The 16,990-nt window shown below is 27.9% G+C and overlaps 1 protein-coding gene across 1 annotated transcript in view; it reads left to right on the forward strand.

The window, feature by feature from the left end:
• Window positions 1-8,706, forward strand: part of LOC111039474 (melanocortin receptor 5-like) — a 113,534-nt gene extending 104,828 nt beyond the window's left edge. The window contains exon 6 of the mRNA XM_022323016.1: window positions 7,580-8,706. Coding sequence (XP_022178708.1) covers window positions 7,580-7,660 — 81 coding nt within the window. The 3' untranslated portion in view covers window positions 7,661-8,706. The remainder of the gene's footprint in view (window positions 1-7,579) is intronic.
• Window positions 8,707-16,990: the final 8,284 nt, after the last annotated feature.

Consider the following 16,990-nt stretch of genomic DNA (forward strand, 5'->3'; position numbering starts at 1 on the left):
TATTAAAGATAATATCATATAGCAATATGTGCGGTGGTTGAAGTGAGTGGGGGATTTTTTTTCCATTGACCTATTTTAGATTATTCCGATTTATTTTCTAAATAATATAGTGCTCTATTCAACGATCCCGACAATACCTAAATAATTGATGATAGCACACAAACGCACCACACAGTTTCTGTGTGATAACTGATCGATATACCTAAACGTATACTAGCGCCGCAAAAATGTGCAGGATAAATAATATTAATCAAAACAGCAGATATTTTTAATTTTGATGACCGGAACAGAATTTTCGTCCTTTCTAAGGACCATGCTGAAACCAAAATCACGAAGGTTCCAGTCCCTGTTGATTTATTAATAGAATTTATCTCTATTTAAAACAATTATGCAAACAAATTAATGCGTAGTTATACAAATGGCTTACCGCTTTGCCAAGAAACAGGACACTGCAAGTATAATATCGGAGTTTCAAATTTGTTTGCACGACATAATATTATTCTCATGGTTAAGCATAATTCCAGAAAAGACCTACTACACGTTATCATTGTTTCAAACACATACTTTTTTTAACGACGGAACAGAAATGTAATAAAATCGATTTCTTATTCTTTGATCATCAATATTATAAGAAACAAGTCGTATGAATTATAAATAAGTACCTCTATCGAAAGGTCATACAACAATGTGAGTTACAAAAAATTTAAATTATATGGTGCTGTTTATAAGTATACATAAGTACTGAAGTTCACATTATGTGTTTACACATATATTATGAAATATCTTTTTTTAAAAACTTTTTTTAAGCGCTGTGGAAGTTTTTAAAAATAATTAATTATAAAACTTCAAAATACATTAAATGCACACTTTGCTCTTAATTTTGTAGAAAAGTATTGTTTAAAAACTACATGTTTCACTGTGAAATACTTAAAATTCTAAGCATGTTTAAAAATCATTTTTTTTTTACAGACAGTACAATTTTTATAATAAGAAAATGTAAGCTATTTTAATTGTTAACATATTATAAAAACTTCACAATCTAACTAAATTCAACTTTTTAAATTAATTGTCTATGTAAAAACATATGAACTAAAATTGGTTTGTAATAGAAATTGTTATTTATCATGAATTATTTATTACAAAGTTAACTTTATATGATTTAAAACAATCACTAGAAAAAATGATTGCTTCTTTTGTGATATTTAAAATTGTTATAAATTATAAAATACATAACCTAACTATATGATGTATATATTTCAAAACATATTCTTAAAAAAATGTTTACAAGACAGTGCACATTCTCAATTTAATCATAATAAAATTAATTTAATAAGTAATATTTTCTACTATTTCCTAATTTTCATTAAAAAAACACTACACGTATACTCGTTTATAAGTTGTTTTAAATTACCATGTAAAAACACAAGGTGAATATTTTATCAAAGAAATTGAGAAAATAAATTATGATTTTTTTTAAAACAAAAATATTTAATAAATAATAATAAAAGGAATTCAAATTAATTATTCTTCAAAATATTTAATACTAGCCCAAGTTGAAAATTATCATTCACCACATTCATGTTGATTAAATATAATTAGATACGTAGGTAAATTCGGAACAATATTACTCACAAGGGAGAGGGTGGAACATTTTCACTACCATCACCACTGCAAAAGTTTATAAAAAAAATGTGACATTTCAAAATACTTTAATTTTTGTAAAAACAATTTATGAACATTATCGGATTTAATTTTTAAAGTTTTTTGCTTACTAAGAAAAAATGTATTATACATAAATTGAATTTATAACATTTTGAATGTCTATAATAAATAGCTTAAAAAAATTAAATACATTTAAAAAAATCATAATATGCTCAATATGCTTATAGAATTATAAAATTAATAATCGGTGTAATTTTCAAGTGTCCACAGTTACTTAATTTTTAGTTACTTAAAATAATCATTGATCAATGTTTTTTTGTTTTTACGATTGTTTCATAAATAATAGAGCATACTTTTGACCTCATAAAGTACCAACTATAGATACAATCTGCTACCAAAAACCTCCCTCAAAGTTAAAAATTGAAGAATTGTTGCTACTTTGGTGACGTCAGACACAAACACACACACACACACACACACACACATAAATACTGAAATAAATATCATTGTAACACAAATACATTCATCTCCCATTGACTCCCGCTCAGAATCTAAAATTACGAGTTCAAATCAAACGCCTGCCCAGTATTTTTGGATTTCAAAAAGACATTTGACAATATCCTCCGTGTTAGTATATACCATATAATATGGATTTTGAATTTCTAAAATATTATTTAAAACACAACAAGGTGCATGAATGGAACAATACTTAAAAGTATATTGTGCACAATATTATACTGTATCGGAGGAGTATAAGAATTATGACTGGCCTATTATACCACAATACATTTTCACCATTATTATAATAATTAAACATTCATTAGAAAAAGTGTTACGTACTACCAAAATAAATAACTGTTAAGAATAGCGAGACCACGGTTGATAGTACTAGGATTTGAGAAACGGGGACTCTGTATTTAAATCTACTTGGAGAAGATATCTAAACTATATTACAAACTACAACAACGTTTACACACAAAGCAAAAAAAGTGGGTCAAGACGGCTAGTGATAAATTATGAAAACGTGATAGAAATAGTGGTAAATTAAGATGACAATTTTACTAGCTGAGAACTACGTATTTAAAAAAAAAATCCAACCCTTTAAATGCTTATTTGCACGAGTGACAATTACATGAAGTAATGATTGGGGCATAGAAATAATCAATCACATTGATTAAGCGGAAAAGGTATATTACGTATTAATCAAGTCATTTAAGTCTAAGTTCTTCTCTGGGGATACACAAGTACGTTTGTACATGGCAATAGTAAGACCGACAATAATTTACGGATACAAGTATGGCCCTTGACAGTACGAATCGAACATAAACTAAGGACCTTTGCAAACAAGGTGTTAAGAGGACAATACAGCCATTTGTTGTGTCAGTCTTAGAAGTGTGTAACATAGAAAATTTACGGTCAGCAGATCAGATTTAGCTTTGTTGGTTTAAAAATTAGAGGGAATCGAGCTATTGTGAAACTCGATAGTAGAACATGTTTCTAAATTAGTTTTTTACCATAGTTCAATTTTTAGCAAATTTTGAATACATAACATAGTGTAAATTCAAAATGCTCATAAATCACTTAAAAACGTAATCATCGTAAAAAAAACACGCATACAAAAACAAATAATGTTCTTACCATCGAGTTAAACTGACGGAGCTAAACGTGATCTGCTAAGCGTAAATTTGGAATGTTACCCACTTGTAATGTAACAAACCGACTACGTCCGTTTGATGGTGTGACTGGAGTGATTATTTATAAAATTTAAACATAGTCACAGCTCGCTACAGTAAGATGGAGACAACAAATATCTGTGTATTGTCCACTTAAGAATGATGTGCATACCAATGTATGATAATGAGTTGAATTTCCGACGAGGAAGAAAAACATGGAAATAACATAAATTATGAAAGTACCCGCAATAACAACCTATATAACCCATATTATAGAGGGACAAATAACTAATAAGTAGAGTTGAACCCTTGACTCACAGAAAGTTAACAAACAAAGTTAGGGCACTTATTGAATGGAAACCAGAAAGGAGGCCAAGAGAAAGGTCAAAGAAAATATAGAAACGCGGAACACTGAAGGACTCAGGGAGATTAGAAGTGATTGACTGGAAGGAAAGAGTCCAGGATCAAAAACGTCGGGGGGGGGGGCACTAAGCGTTGGCTCTTTCAGAGTTATGATGATGATGACGACGATATCACTATGACGTCAGTAAATTAAATATCAAATTATAATCTTATCACTAAGTTCATTAAAAGTTATTTGTTAATGCAATTTCTATGGTAAAAACCAACAAAAATAAGTTAATAATAATTATTATTACTTTATGTTTATATTTCTATACTATTGTGATGATAAAATATCATGGAGCCTACTCAGCGACATCAATTACTAAAATGGAAAAAGAGAATTTCGTTTAGTTTCATAACAATTAATCGAGTTTACAATTAAACAAAATATCTCAATCCCCATCTAAATGTACACACAACAAAAACATACAATGTATGTAAACAATAAAGCATCGATAGTAAATGTATAAATGAAAAACTTTTTTTCTCTTTCGATATTATTTCTGTGTGTGTTTCTGAGTTTCACTAATACAGGTATAATATGGTGCTGTATGCCCATACATGTTGTCAAACAAAAGAAATATCAAAAGTAGTTTACGGTTAATCTTTACCCATACATGGCTATGTACAGAGATAAAAAAATGTTTAAGCTTCCATGGGTAATCATTATACGGTAGACATTTTAGGTGATAGAGAAACGATAAATTGGAACAAATATAATATTGTACGTAAGTAAAAACAAAGAACATAATATACAGTAAGAAAAATATAGAATAATGATAAGCAGCATTACCTTTAATCCGCAGTTAAAGAAACAAGGACTAAGTAGAATAACGAAAAACACCTAAATAATACATTTGGACAGATATTGGACGATTCCCTAATCCAGGGTAACCATAGGGTAACCCATCAGAAACGCATGAACCGTGGATGTTCTATGGATCACATAGCAATTATCCCATCGGTAGTCAGTTTCAAATTGCGTCCAAAAACCAACCATCAACTCAGTCTGGCGGAAGACATCGCAAAGAAAAGTTTCAAGGTTCAACACTGAATATGTCGAGGGAACGAAATCATAATATAATTTAGCAATGATGATTTAAAAAATGTTTATAACATCACACCTATTTTAATAAATATTTTTTTTTACTAATACTTCGATGAAGTTCGAAAACAACGTGCGAATGGTCGAATATAGTCTTCCTTCCCTGAATAGTTTTCAACTCGATAATATTTATATTCGATTTATAAACATCACAATAGGTAAATTGTATTCTATTATTTAAGCCGTCCTGCGTAAGTTTAGTAATTAACGTTTTTTTTCGCAAAAGTTCGGTGTTAAATGTTGATGTAGCTGTTTTGTCTATTCGAGATGCCGTCGGTATAAATATAAGGTGTTTACTGAAAAAGTCTAATTTTAATTGCAAATAAAAAAAAAAATCATGTTTTTACTGAAAAAATTATTATTACTACTTGACATGCATATAAATATTGTTAATAGCCATACTTCGTTGAGATACCTCTTCGAAAGAAAAACCATATAAAATAATTATACAAGGCTTTTACCTGGTATCAGAGGATTTTTCCAAATCTTCATAATTTTTCCGAATTTTTAGATTCATCACGTTTCCTCCAAATTTGATCCTCTTTTATCGATTTATGGCCGAATAAAAATTTTTGTGTAATATTTGCTTTGTTTTACCTCGCAAATGTCTTGAGAAAAATAATATATAATGTCTCGCAGTTTTATATCCATATGTACAATATCGTGTATAAATAATAATTTATCGACAGGTGTTATTTGACAATTTATACTTGTGTATGATTTGCATAACAAAAAAAAAACACGGTCATACGTCTTCCATCATAGTACCTACACTGGTGTACTGCACACATATAGGACGGTGTGTATAGATACAACGTAGTGATATTATTATGATATAATTTATTAGAACGATGGAATATATCGTTTGCGAATGACGAAATCCAATTTTGGTTTACTCGAAATCGCAGAAATGATAAAAACGAAATATATTTACATATAAAGTGGTCGTCTGTATTGATCATATTATTATTATGTTTTACATGAATAGCATTAAAACCATGTTTGTAGATAAAATAAAAGTTTTCTCATTACTATAACTATAATAATAATATTATAACACAGCGTTTATATTATTAAAAGGTCGATCATAATTATTTAGGGTGACCTATCTTTTTTATTAGTTAAACAGCTGACCTCATGTCAGGTGACGGATTCTCACCCCTTGCATTATATCTGCCAACTTGACAAATGATGCATTATACACATGTTTTAACATATATATTTTAATGTATAATATACGGCAGAGTGCAATATTTTAGATCCTAAGCAGAGCGATGAATGTATTGGTTTTACAATGATGTATGATTTTTTTTGTGTCTGAAGAAACTTTTTACGATACCAAAAATGCTTTGATCATCAACTTGAAGGGTGGCTTTTGGTAGAAAATCAGATCAAGTTGGCACTTTCAAAAGGTCAAAAGAAAAATGTTCAGTACTTTTCTTAATAATCATGAAAAACTGAAAAATAATTACTTAAAAACAGCAATGATATATTTCACGAAGTACCAGTTTTTGTCAAAATCGATTAATTCAATAACGAATAATCGTAGAGAACTACTATGAATTTGCGAAAAATATTCATTTTAGCGTTTCATAGACATGGTGCAATTTTCAAAATAGTTTGGCTCTTTTTGACTTATAACTATTATGATATTTAACATTGTCAATTTTTTTCTATCCATAAATGTTGATAAAAATGTTTACATCTTGGCCAAAAAGCTTGGAATTTTAAAACAGAATTAGCCATAAGTTGTTCTAATTGGAATTTAAAATTAAGTTCTGCGCAAAATTAACATTACATTTATTAGAGCTTAAAGCTAGAATATTCACGAAATACGTCAAAATCACGAAAATTTGCTAATTATCTTGTAGTTAAAAATTCATAAAATGTTGAACTTTGAAACCTAGCTAAGACTTGAAAATGTAACACAATATTCCCCATAAGTTTTCCTTACTATAATTTTTAATTAAAGTTTGACCTAAAATTACAACCATTTTGTATGAACGTTTCAAGTTTGAATTTTGAAGATATTGAATAATAACGAGTTATTCTGTAATGCTATTTGTTATTCGTATTTTGTGATTGTTCAAAAAATATTTATCGTGGAACTTGAAACATTATTAAATTTCATATTGACAACAATATTTAGTCAAATATTAAAATATTTGTAGACATTTTAAATTTTAGAATTTTTTAGTTTTCTATAAATTTTGATAACATTTTTTCTCTACATAAAAAATGTGTATATACGTATAAAATGTATTACATTAATATTTACCTACTTGAATTGTTTAACTATTATATTTGATCACATAATATAATATAATGTCTTACCAGATAAAATAAAAAAATAATAATAACTGAACGAGCACAAGTTAAACTTTGTTTTATATTATTTTCTAAATCAATATTGGCTTATATACGATAAGCTCTCGAATACGGCAGATATGTTTAATATAATACTTACTCTACTACGAGTAGATATATTTGTTAGTAATAAGTTATTGTGGCGCCTCTGGAAAAAAATATGTCCTTAAAACACGCACATCCTGTGCTAGTTTTATGTGATGAAATGCATTATTTTTTATACGATTATTGTAATAAACATAATGAAACGAAGTAAAATATGATATCAACGACACCGGCTGCTGAAAATTTCGCCTCACTCCACCTGATAACCTGCCCCAATAAACGACCCATAAACTAACCCTATATGTTTTTCTGCACTATACAGGTATCGGAAGTGGAGACCAAAAGGAATAAACTGCAGAGGATGATGGCGATCGACACCGATTGTCCGTCGACTCGAGTCTAGTAACAATATTTTACGATCGAAACGAGAGCTACAGCTCAGCTGGTCCCACCACTATACGCCGATGCACTGCAGTCACTCGTCGACGTCAACTGTGCGTTTGTCGAAGGATTACATAGTCTATAGAGTAATATTTATGATTATTGTTGCATAATATATTATTATTATTATTATTATTATTATCGTTATATGTTCCATATTGGAATATCCGGATGTATCAAATTATAGTATCATCATCGACGTGTGGTATACGCTCCCCTATCCATTCAACCCCTCCCCATACGCAGTTGCCAAAAAATAAATTATATTAATTTAGTGTTACGTCATATCACGTGTCAATTCGAGCGACGGGAAATTTTCGGCGATTGGAAAACAACCGAATGTGTAAAATATATTACTATTTTGAAGATAAGACTGGTCGTTACAGACTACTAACTATAATACGTATTATGATAAAAAATTATGTCGTTTTGTGCACGTCCAAACCGCTGTGCCGTGTGCACTGCATGAGTTCTCTTACCCGGTGAAATCCGTTCCCGTTTAAAGTCCAGACAACGTCAGAATAGTTACCTCTAGTTTTTCCTCTTCGAAACGATTTATTTTTAATTTTATTTTGAACGAATAAAATGTTACGCTCCTGAAAAACCGTTCTAGCCGGCGACGTCCTGTTCTCATTCAAACGGCAACCCTAGGCCTTTTGTGTTATTATTGCTTTATCAATAGTACGGTTGAATAGCCGAACGATCGCAATAATATTATTAAAAAAATATACTTTTTAATTTGACACCACGAACGAAAACAAAAATAAATAAATCTCTTCGATATGACGTCGTACAGCTTCAAAATATATTCAACGAATTTAGATTCACTGGTTTTCAGTTCAGTCCACACGTAATATCGCATTAGTTATTATTAAGTAATCGGAAAAATATTTTAGAAATACTTTTATGGAGACATCTGCTGCTGTGGATTGATTGGATTCGTGTCGGAAGAATCGTCATTTACATGTAAATTCCAATTTCTGTATTATTATTGTTATTTCGTATCCATATCGTGATACTTATCTCGTGTGGATACTTTAGTGCTTAGAAACCTGAGTTGAATTTACAAAGTGTTTAAGAAAAACGGGGATCAACGAAATATTTTCGTGAAACGAAATTAAAGGTTAAAGAGAAGAAGCTCATAATATTATTGATAATTTTCTATACAGTTAATTTTATTTTATAAATCATGCTCTGTGATCATCTATTATTTTTCGGTATCAATTGTCAGCGAAGTGAAACAATATTTATTAATACAACGCTTTTAGAGTAGATGTAGCTTTAACCCTTTTATTGGTCGAAGTACAATTTATAATGTTTCGAAACAACAACAATGGAAATATTTTCATTGTCTTTATTGTTGTAGTACTTGATGGCATTTTTTTTTACAGTTAAGGTAGTTTATAAATAGAATTATTTAAAAATATGCATTAAATGTTCTTGTACACTTTCAAGTGTCTACTCAAATGTTATAATAATGCAGACGCCAAATTCAAAATTACTGAATAAATAAAACACAACTTTGAATCGATCACGTGTTTCTCGTGTTGACCGTCTAAATAAAACAAGACCTACTGCTTAAAAGCCCATTAAATATGATTACAGTGTAGAGTAAATTAAAGGGCCTAAAAACCAAACTATCACGAGTTTTATCAAAAACGTCGTGTAGGGTTTAAGATATTCTCCGAATAATAATATTACACGAACAATGCTTATGTATACTGTTTATGCTAAATACCTATTTATTAGTCATAGTATAACTACACAATAACATGATATAAGTGTAAAGTTTACAACAGTTTAATAATGATATTATAATGTGATTGATAGTTTGATGTTTTTACCAATTTTTTATTTTCTACTATTCATTTTTATGATCAACCAAAATACGATCATTGTTTATTTACTATGTCCACATTGACCTATAGTTAATTACATAATTCCGCATTTATGACGAACAATAAATAGCTATAAACATAATATATTTTTATGATTAAAAAAAAAAAAAAATGTTTTACGTTCGTTATTATTATAATTAATTATTTTTGAAAAGTATTTATTTATTTTTTCAAAAACTATCAAAAATTACAGTATTTTTGATTTTAGTACATTATTATGATAATATGTAAATGAAATTATCGAGTCAAATAATAATTTCATCGTATAGTAGTTTTATTACAAATTTTTTCTTTTGTTATCCAATATAATTGCATTTTTTTATTATAAACATGTTTCACGTTAGATATCGTTTTATAAACTAAGCTAAAAAATAGCTTATATTCTATTTTTACCATAAACGAAAATCGTATTTAACAATTTATACATATATTACGTATATATTTACCTAAGTGTAAGTGTATAAGATTTTTAATTAATAATTAGTCAAAGCATAAATAAATAATTATAGTTAATATATTCAATGATATAAAAAATTGAAAAGTATAAATTCTAAAATTGTTATACCACCTACATTAACATATTACTTTTCGGCCAAACCGTTTTAAAATTAAAATAATTAATTGTATTACACTAATTTTGTTATAATTTTATAAGTCAATAAAAAAGAACAGTTTTACGATTAAGGTGTATAAAGCAGATAGTTTGATTTGCAATGCTTCAAATAATTTGCCGACTTCATTATTGAATTTGCTTTGACTTTATATTTCTCGAAATATTTGAATTTCAATTATGCGGACGTCATACCTATTACATTAGTGGATGAAAAAAATATATGCTTTTTTTCCGCTAGCATTAATGATACATTCAAATGATGTAAAACTGTAACTCTGTTGCCAATATAAATAACTGTCAATACCGTCTCAATTAATTGTATACGTTTTCCACATCTGTCGTAATATTCGTCAAAATATTTAACTTTACTGTAAAATGTTTCGATGTGAATTACCGATAATAATTGTGAAATTATAATCGTACTTAAAAATATGTATTTTTTTTTTTTGTTTGTGTCTTGTCAGTGTATCAATATAGAAGTGATATCAATCCTTTATATAGATATCAACAATATTAATAGTGCGATAATAAACACAGATATAATAATAATAGAAACAACAAGTAAATGTTTAATACCCATTAAAAACAAAATTATTGTATTTTTAAATTGTTAGTATTTAAAAACAGAATTATAATAATTAAAAATAATTTATAGAAATATATAATATGTACTTTAAAGTAACTGTACTTGTTAGTCTATAACAACTGTTTTGTTATCTCTATATTGTCAAATGTGATTAAAATTGATTCATTTAATTTAAGATTTTAGCGAAGTATTAGTTTTACAGTTGAGAAGAGTCGCAGAGATGTTAAATAATGTTATAAAAAGTTATTTTTTTATTTTATTGTGATGTATATTATTACTTTATCTAATATTTATCTTTTAACTTTTATATTTTATAAAGTTTTATTTTTTATTTATTTATTATTTTCTCGACAAATAAAATATGGTTGTTTGATTTGTATCTAACAGATAATTATTTAAAAAATATTATTTCTTATTTTATAGATAACTATATAATTATAAAATATATATTATATTGTATAATATAATTTATTCTAGTCTATACATTCATTTTTCCTCGAGTACCTATCCACTCAACCACCTTTCATATTACTATCCGCACATATTATTATTCAACGTGTTGTACGTGCCACGTGCTGTCATTGTGATGTTAGCTATTTACGATACTCAACCATCATAACTGAATGTATGCTATTCTGACAAGTAACAACACAAGAACAACATAATTTTCTATAAAAACGAACTTCGACGAACGGAACATTTATTACCACGGATTTACGTCAACAGCTGTATAGTTGTAAAGGCATCCTAGAAATTCTTGAGCTGAAATAACAGACATATTTGAAATACTCTAATATTATACGTACCTAGGTACCTTCCTCGTGTTGTAGTGAAGTTGTTTTGCGCATTTTGCGACCTGTGCACTATAATGGTGAAGGTGGTGCTTATGATATTATTATTATATCGATTGGTAAAAAACATAACCGAAGAAATTAAAACGATGGAATACAAACAATCGACTTTTCACCCGGTCAAGCAAATGTAAGTTTATTTTAGTTTTTTTTTAAATAACGAATGAGGTGAATGTTGCGTTCCCAAAAGTTTTAATAATTTTAAGAATCCCGAGAAATACTGCAGTAACCGTAAGGAAACCCTAGTTTGTCTCCAGGGCATAGTCGCCAAGATTTATTTGAAACTTTTTCATCGGTTGCACGATTAAGTTTTTTTTGTGGAGAGCGATGCATCTATTGGTCTTACGGGAATGTGTGTGTGTGTGTGTGTGTGTGTGTGCTTGTATCATGTCTGTGTACGGTACATTATATCTTGGCGTTTAGATGGTTTCGTAGTTTTTTTTTTGGGGGGGGGGGGGGGGGCATTTTCTGAAGACTACAGACAAATCGATAAAAAGAAGCTAAAGGTAATATTTAAAAGCTAATTGATTTTGTTTAAACTCAGCCCTATAAGGTTATAATATGCTTTTTGAGACTTATAATATTGATTTTTTATTAATAATACTTAATATTACGTTTCACTGTTAAGCATAGGTATGTTTAATATTAAATTGATAACCATAATATGTGATGAAAACTTTCAAAATATTAATTTCATACGATTGTGCTCTAACATGATTTTGTATTATCGAATCTCAAAATGTTCACAGTACGAAATTCAAACACACGTAAGTACAACTTTGATTTTGCAGACTTACATAAAAATGCACGTAGTGTGTGTCTTTGAAATATAATATGTCGAAAATAGACGTACCTAGGTACCGATCGGTGGTAGTTCGAGTAACTTTAGTTGGTTACTTTCTGTTACAAAGGTATGTAACGTAGACACAGAGGCTGAATAGTAAATCTTTGTATAAAACTATAAACATATTAATTGGAATATAAAACAGTGTACTCGATCCTCGTTGGTGGTTTTAATTCAGACAATCCATATCAGCTATGTCGCTTTTCTCTAATCTCAAATTATTATTTATGGGTTTGCTTATTGTTTTTGCTATCGATTTGGCTTGTTAAATATATTTATTATAAGGTTTTTTTTTTCATGTCAACCAACTGCAATATTATATGGTTACGATGGCAGACCTATTTAATATTACGGTCATATCATTGTGTTTTTTTTATTTTTCATCGGTTTTGCAACGAAGGTCGAATGTTTCGACATTCAACTATTTTCACTAAGTCACATGGTTTTAACTTTTAAGACATATTATTAGATAATCCTGTATATACAGCATTTCATCTAATATAATGTTTAATGTTTGACTACTGAATATTTAATTGAAAAATAATTAACTATCTAATAAGTATTTACTTAAAAAATATATTAAATTATAAAGTCATAGTTATAATATAATATATTACCAATACTACTAATTAACGAAATATGTAGTATTGTGGTCAGGTATACAGAATGATTGGTACAGTGATACACAATACGAAACAATGAATAATTACTGCTTCCTTGGTTACTTCAAATGGTTATATTGAAAATACCAAACCAATTGTTTTTCATATTAAATAATTAGTTTGAATTTTTAATTTTAAAATCTCAATAATTTCTATTCTAAGATTATACACACGGGAGAAGAAGAAGAATTTTAAAATACTTACCTATTTTAAAGTTTAGATGTAAAAGTTAAAAAAATGAAAAACTTAATTACTCAACTTGATGTTTTTAAAGATGCACAGTGTAATTGTAAATGTTAATCACTTAATGTTAGTTTCAATGTTAGTTAGTTCAAATATTATGGACATTTTTGAAATTTTTTTTACATAATTTTAAGATATTGTAAAGCACAACTTTTGAACAAAATGTATTTTTATTATTATAGATTTTTACAAGTTTTATATTTTTTTGTATGCCAATATACCTACATGTTTTATGTCAATATCATATTTCAAAGTAGAAAATTTTTTTAGAATTAATTGGCATAAAAATTAAATTTTAAACGAGTAACTAACTATATGTAAAATCTTACAAATATTAAAATTATTGAGGCGAACAAAGTGAAGTGTTATAATAAGCGCACGGTACCCCGTAAACTGTTGCTCATCATTACTTTAAATACTTATCAGTCTCCCGATAACCTAACTTGAGTTATAATTTTAATTAGCTGCAAGTTCGAAATTAAATTCTGATTTTTAATTTTTGGAACATAATTCTGCTTCTGTAATTAAAAATGTACTGTCATTTAAAAAAAGTAAAACTTAAAAAAAAATAGTAAAAATATTTTTTTCAAATATGTTGTTTTGTTTTGACTTTATGAGCGATGACTTTGATTTATATAAGAATAATATTTCCAAAAACATTTATACTTTTTGAGACAACGAGTGTTGACTAATAGTATAACCACCCTGTATATACATGGCCTGGTTAATTAAAGTTGTGTTAATGTACATAATGTTTTTAATGTGATTTATTAAAGTGCTAATATGATATATGTATGCTTACCGAGTCCGTATTATGTCCATACACCGAAAAGGTTTTAGTTTTATTAAAACACTTCTATAATACTTGTCACAACTGTGAGCAGTATAATATTACAACGTTAAAATTAGAATACTGCATTTCTTTACATTGTTTAAAATCCATATAAAATATTGTTTTTCCTGCACTCTTACCTACCTAAAACGTTCCATTAAGCTACTTCAAAATATAATAGCAAACAATTATTATGATAGTAAATTGTATCATAATAATCAAGGTTATCTATAAAAATGTATACCATTATTACATAAATAACTACGAGAACGTTTTATAATAATTATTATAAAATAATTTAATAACTGTCCGTGGTCCATTTGAAATTGATTATAAATAAATCAAAAGAATCCTTATTTCATATAGGTATGCATATGGGTAATTCATCAGCCGATCATCTTTTAATTTTATTATTACTAATCATTATAGAAACTATCGAGACGCACAATCAATAATAATAAGTAATTTCACGAGCGTTTAAATATAATATAATACATTTATAACAAACTAAAAACGATAATGTTATTGGCTTTGACTTTTTTTTCTCGTGCAGTTTGTTCTTTAATATTATTTTACTCGTGATTATTGGCATCATTATAAACTGTGTTTATTTCTCCCCTTTTTTTCCATTGTAGAATTTTGTGGTACCGTCGAATAGGTACGTATTGTTATTCAATTTCAAACGCTTATAATTTATAATGTATTTTAAACTTTTGAATACTTAACAATAAAAACGTATTTACGTTTTGAGTTTTTGAGGAGCGTAGAGTTGTTATTGTGTCGGAAGCGCTTTATAGTATTATAAGAACGCGCTGATTAAATCTTAACCACAACCAATCTGACAATGGCTTTTTTTTCAAATAAAACGTTAAAAAATAACGTTCTGTATTTACGTACAGCTTTAAGAACTCAATACTAAATAGCTCGCTGTGTCGGTATTCATGGCTGTATACTTCATTTACAATGCACGTAATTAAAATCACTGTGGTATTAAATCATATTGTGCAGTTTTGCTTCGATTCGATGGTCTTTTCAACACGAGAACGTATATCGAGTGTACCTACGGTATATCGATATAACATCGAAGTGATGATTCGTCACTCGTCAGACCAATGCATTATTCGTTTTTTGTTCAAAAACAAAAAATTCCCGGTAGACATCTCACCTATTTAATTGATTATGATACTTGTAGAGATAGGCATGAATTCTGTTGTATCAAAAAAATATCTTTATAATTTACGGCCTGACGATATTTTAATATAGTTTATTTATTTATTTTTTTTTATTCGGGTGATTTATGTATTGGTTCATGGTTGATACTCCTCTAATTTTTTTATTACTTTTATTTTCTGTGATGACGAATAGAAAAATTATTTTTATCAAGTAAACTATGTTTTAAAAAGGTATGAATATTAGATTTACATTGTACTATAATACATTTAATTTAATAATATTTAGACGAGATGGTAATATATAATAAAGATTATCAACTGTAAATATTGTAATTAATTTTATGATAAAAATAGTAGCCGAGCCGCAGACATCCCTCTCTTTCGAAAATATTCATACTTCATAGTGATCAAAAATTAATTATGTATACTTGAAAGGCTACGCTCTTTATTATTTCAGAAATTTGTCCTATGAGACTCCAAGGAATCAGTCTTACAACTTCTATAGCAGTGGTTGGAACTAGATTGAATGGTTCATGGTTGGTTACGATATTTCAATTTCCTACTTTTAATATAATTTAAATTGAAAACAAAATAATGTTTGTTGTCTTTATGTGAAAGGTGTGTAGATAATAATATTGTATTTACATGATATTGATTAATGATTTGTATCAACTAAATGCTGGTTATGAGTAAAATCCTAGGTAGAAATCTATCATATACATTTAGCATATAATATAGTATGGTCTACAATCTTTCATTGAGTGACGTACTGACGTCTGTGATGGTTGCTCAAGGGTCATTTTAAACTTGATCAAGTATGATACAATGACTTTAAAATGTGTGGAAATATAGAATAATCTACTTTGTATAGATAAATAGTTTAAAGATTAGCCTATTTTTTTAATTAGATTTTAGAACTTATTATTTAGATACTGTCTAACTTGTCATATATTATGTTTTCATTCAATTTTATTGCATCCAAAAATGCAATTTTATATGAAAAAATGTCACACTGTATGCCTACACTTTATATGATAAATCGACAGTGACTTAAACGCGGGCTTTATGCATTTATTATATTATGTGCATGTATAGTCATCAACTGTTTTCATTTAACAGTTTGTTAAAAATGGATATTTTTTAAATCACACTTTTTTCGAATTAATTATTTAATTTTTATATTATTTCCTGTTAATGTCATGTTTGGATAAGATTTTCTTTAAAGTTGTAGGTATACGGATAAATGATTTTTCACAATTCACGTTTTAGAATTGACCGAATGCTATACGTTGGGTGATACGTTGGATTCTTTGTATGTTCGACCAACTGAAAAATAAACATATTTAGGTTAGTACTTCATCAATTAATTTTTACACTAGAGGAAATAAATTATGGGCCTAATTAATAATCGCTACAGTAGGTACACAAATACAATTATAAAAACAGATTTTATTTTATAAGCTGGAAATTATTATTATAGTATAATTATATAATATTATGTTCTATGTTTATCAAATAAATTGTTTAATGAATTTTCACGAGCTTACATACATAAATCCAAACTTTATTTTTTTCAGTACCTGGAGATTTT

The sequence above is a fragment of the Myzus persicae genome, unplaced genomic scaffold (assembly GCF_001856785.1).
Source record: "Myzus persicae strain clone G006 unplaced genomic scaffold, MPER_G0061.0, whole genome shotgun sequence".
NCBI lineage: Eukaryota > Metazoa > Arthropoda > Insecta > Hemiptera > Aphididae > Myzus > Myzus persicae.